Source organism: Sinocyclocheilus grahami, unplaced genomic scaffold (genome assembly GCF_001515645.1).
Source record: "Sinocyclocheilus grahami isolate Dianchi unplaced genomic scaffold, SAMN03320097.WGS_v1.1 scaffold136.1, whole genome shotgun sequence".
Lineage (NCBI taxonomy): Eukaryota > Metazoa > Chordata > Actinopteri > Cypriniformes > Cyprinidae > Sinocyclocheilus > Sinocyclocheilus grahami.
Window position 1 is genome coordinate 1,690,844 of NW_015505315.1, and position 2,743 is coordinate 1,693,586.

Consider the following 2,743-nt stretch of genomic DNA (forward strand, 5'->3'; position numbering starts at 1 on the left):
ATTTAGATTAAAATCAAATTGGGAGAAATTACTCCCAAAAGATAATAAAGTCATTGTTGTTAAAGTCATTGTTGTGTAAAGCATCGAACAGACATTACAAAAAGTAGTTTTAGCAAAAAATATTTAGTTTGCTCAAATTTATTACATATACTCTTCTGGACCATGAGGGTGAGTAAATGATGACACAATTGTCATTTTTGGTTGGGTGAACTATAACTTTAATAATTTATTTTATAAAATGTATTATTATTACTATGGAAATTTGAAATGATTTCTTTAATGAAATAATACTCAAAATAATAAACAAACTGCCAGTAGGCGGTGGTAAATGTCTTAATGATTAAGTCAGAGTCATTTATGCATTCGATTCGTTCAAAAGGCTGATTCATTCAGGAGTGAAGTAAATGGTTCTTTATGAATGGTCCATTGAATCATTAGGCTTGTTCGACTTGAAGCGGATCATCACCATCAGACCGATCGGTGTGTGACATCAAAGTACTGCAAGAGCTATAGAGAGCAGATGGCTCCTTATGCTTTTGAATCGCTCTCGTGGTACTTTGATGTCATACACCGATCTATCTGTGTAGCGCCGCTTCAAATCCAACGCGCCTATGGCCAATGGTTCAACGCGCCAAATCGTTCACCCAATTCATTCATTAAGAAATATAATATCGCTGCGTGTTGCTCGGAGATGAACAATTCTACTTTGTCTTTATATTTTGGTTGCCAAAATTGAGCAAAACAGACAACATTGGGTCTAAAATGTTAACGGCGTATTATTGTGCCATCTCAAAGAGGCACAAAATCACTTTCACAGACTTTTTCCATTAACTGTTCCCTCCTGGTGGAATGACCTGCCCAAATCATTCCGAGCAGCTGAGTCCTTAACCATCTTCAAGAAACGACTAAACACATCTGTTCCACCTTTATTTGACCCTCTAACTCTAACACTTTCCATTCGATTTTAATTCTACATTATATTTCTTTTTTTATAAAAAAAAAAACAAAAAAAAACACTAGCTTTCTATTCTATCTGCTTATTTTTCTTTGTGTGTGTATTTTATATATATATATACACACACACACACACACCTTGCTACGTGTACTGCGTTAGGCTAACCGAGACTTGTCATTTGCACTTATATATTGTTGCTCTTTTGTTAGTTTTGACTGCTTTTATTGTCCTCATTTGTAAGTCGCTTTGGATAAAAGCGTCTGCTAAATGACTTAATGTAAATGTAAAAACACAATATTAACTTCTTACTGATCTTACACAAATACAACAGTTCAGTAAGTATCAAATTTGCACTTGTGTGATATTGCTTAACTATATGATGTAAATATGAGACGACAAACTCAAACAGGAGCATTTCTGCCCCATATCTTGGAGCCTAGAGAACATAGTTGGAATGTCCCTAAAATTCATCACGCAGCGAGTTGTTGCCCTGCCTCATATTTGTCAGCAATCAACTTTATGGAATGTTAGATGACCCACATATAGGTCTGGGGCGGGGCGGGGCAAGTGCGTTAAAGGGTTAGTTCACGAAAATGTGGAATAAAGTTATTTTTGTTTTCTCAGATTTCAAAAATATCTTAATTTGTTCCGAAGGTCTTACCCTCGTGTTGTTCCAAACCCGTGAGTAATTAATGACAGATTTTTCATTTTTGGGTGAACTAACCCTTTAAATGCGTTAATTTTAACACGTTATTTTTTTCCGTAATTAATCTAACTAACACATTAAATTACCAGCCCTAATAATAATAATAATCCCCAAATTTTGAACAGTAGTGCATGTATAACATTCTTATAATATTCTTCAATAACTTCAAATGTACGATTTATCGTACCGACAGCTTCTCTGGGCTTAACCAATTGTTTTCTGGGAACTGCACGTCAAACTTGATGAACAGGTCACCCTTCTCGAAGGGGTTACGGTACTGTGGCATGCCTTCCCCTCTGACAACTCTGACTGAACCTGTAAAGGGACAACACCATTTTTTAAGAGCATGTAACAAATCACTTTAAAACACAGACACTACAAAACTCATGTCAAGTGGGCTCACCTGGCTCAATGACTTTGCCAGCTGGGTATTTCACCACAATCTGTCTACCATCTAAGTGTTTCAATGTGAAATGGAAACCACAAAGTGCTTCAACAAGGCCGATCTTATGGGTCATGGACAAGTCGTTGCCTTCTCTTCTGTATGTCTGTTGAAAGAGTTTAAAAGCTTTAGCTTTATTGAACATATTAGATTACAAACATATATGTAATAATATAAATATACATATATAAAATGCCTCATTCAAACATGTCCCCACAAATCTATATCACTGTGTGGGAAGATCTGCATAACACCGCCCAAATGTAAACACAAAGGTGTACCTTTTATTCTCGCTGTAGTATTGTTGCTGCCGCCGCCGCCGCCATGGAAGCTAATATTCCAAATATGGTAAGAGGCGTAACATTTCAGTCACACGCTTCAGGTATTCGGTTAATCACAACGCACTGGATAGCTGGCAATTTTCAGAACAATGAGTTTTGTAAAATTCGGCATGTTTCAGAAAGGCGGAGCAGAGAGGAGCAACAATAAATGTATTGGGGAAAATAATGTGTTTTTGAACTGCTATCCACTAACTCAAAGTTAATCTTTTAAAATACTAAGTTAAATTATTAAAAAGATACCTCTTGACCCAAAGCTAAGTATTTTGAACATTTATACTCTGAATTTTAGAATGACCAAA

General features: G+C 36.0%; 1 protein-coding gene across 1 annotated transcript in view; it reads right to left on the minus strand.

Annotated features, from left to right (window-relative positions):
- LOC107591030 (dnaJ homolog subfamily A member 2-like) overlaps positions 1–2,248 on the minus strand; it is a 6,785-nt gene extending 4,537 nt beyond the window's left edge. The window contains exons 1-2 of the mRNA XM_016280035.1: positions 2,065–2,248; positions 1,849–1,976 (exon numbers count right to left, since the gene is read on the minus strand). Of these exons, the coding sequence (XP_016135521.1) occupies positions 1,849–1,976; positions 2,065–2,248 (312 nt within the window). The remainder of the gene's footprint in view (positions 1–1,848; positions 1,977–2,064) is intronic.
- Between the last annotated feature and the right edge of the window lie 495 nt (positions 2,249–2,743).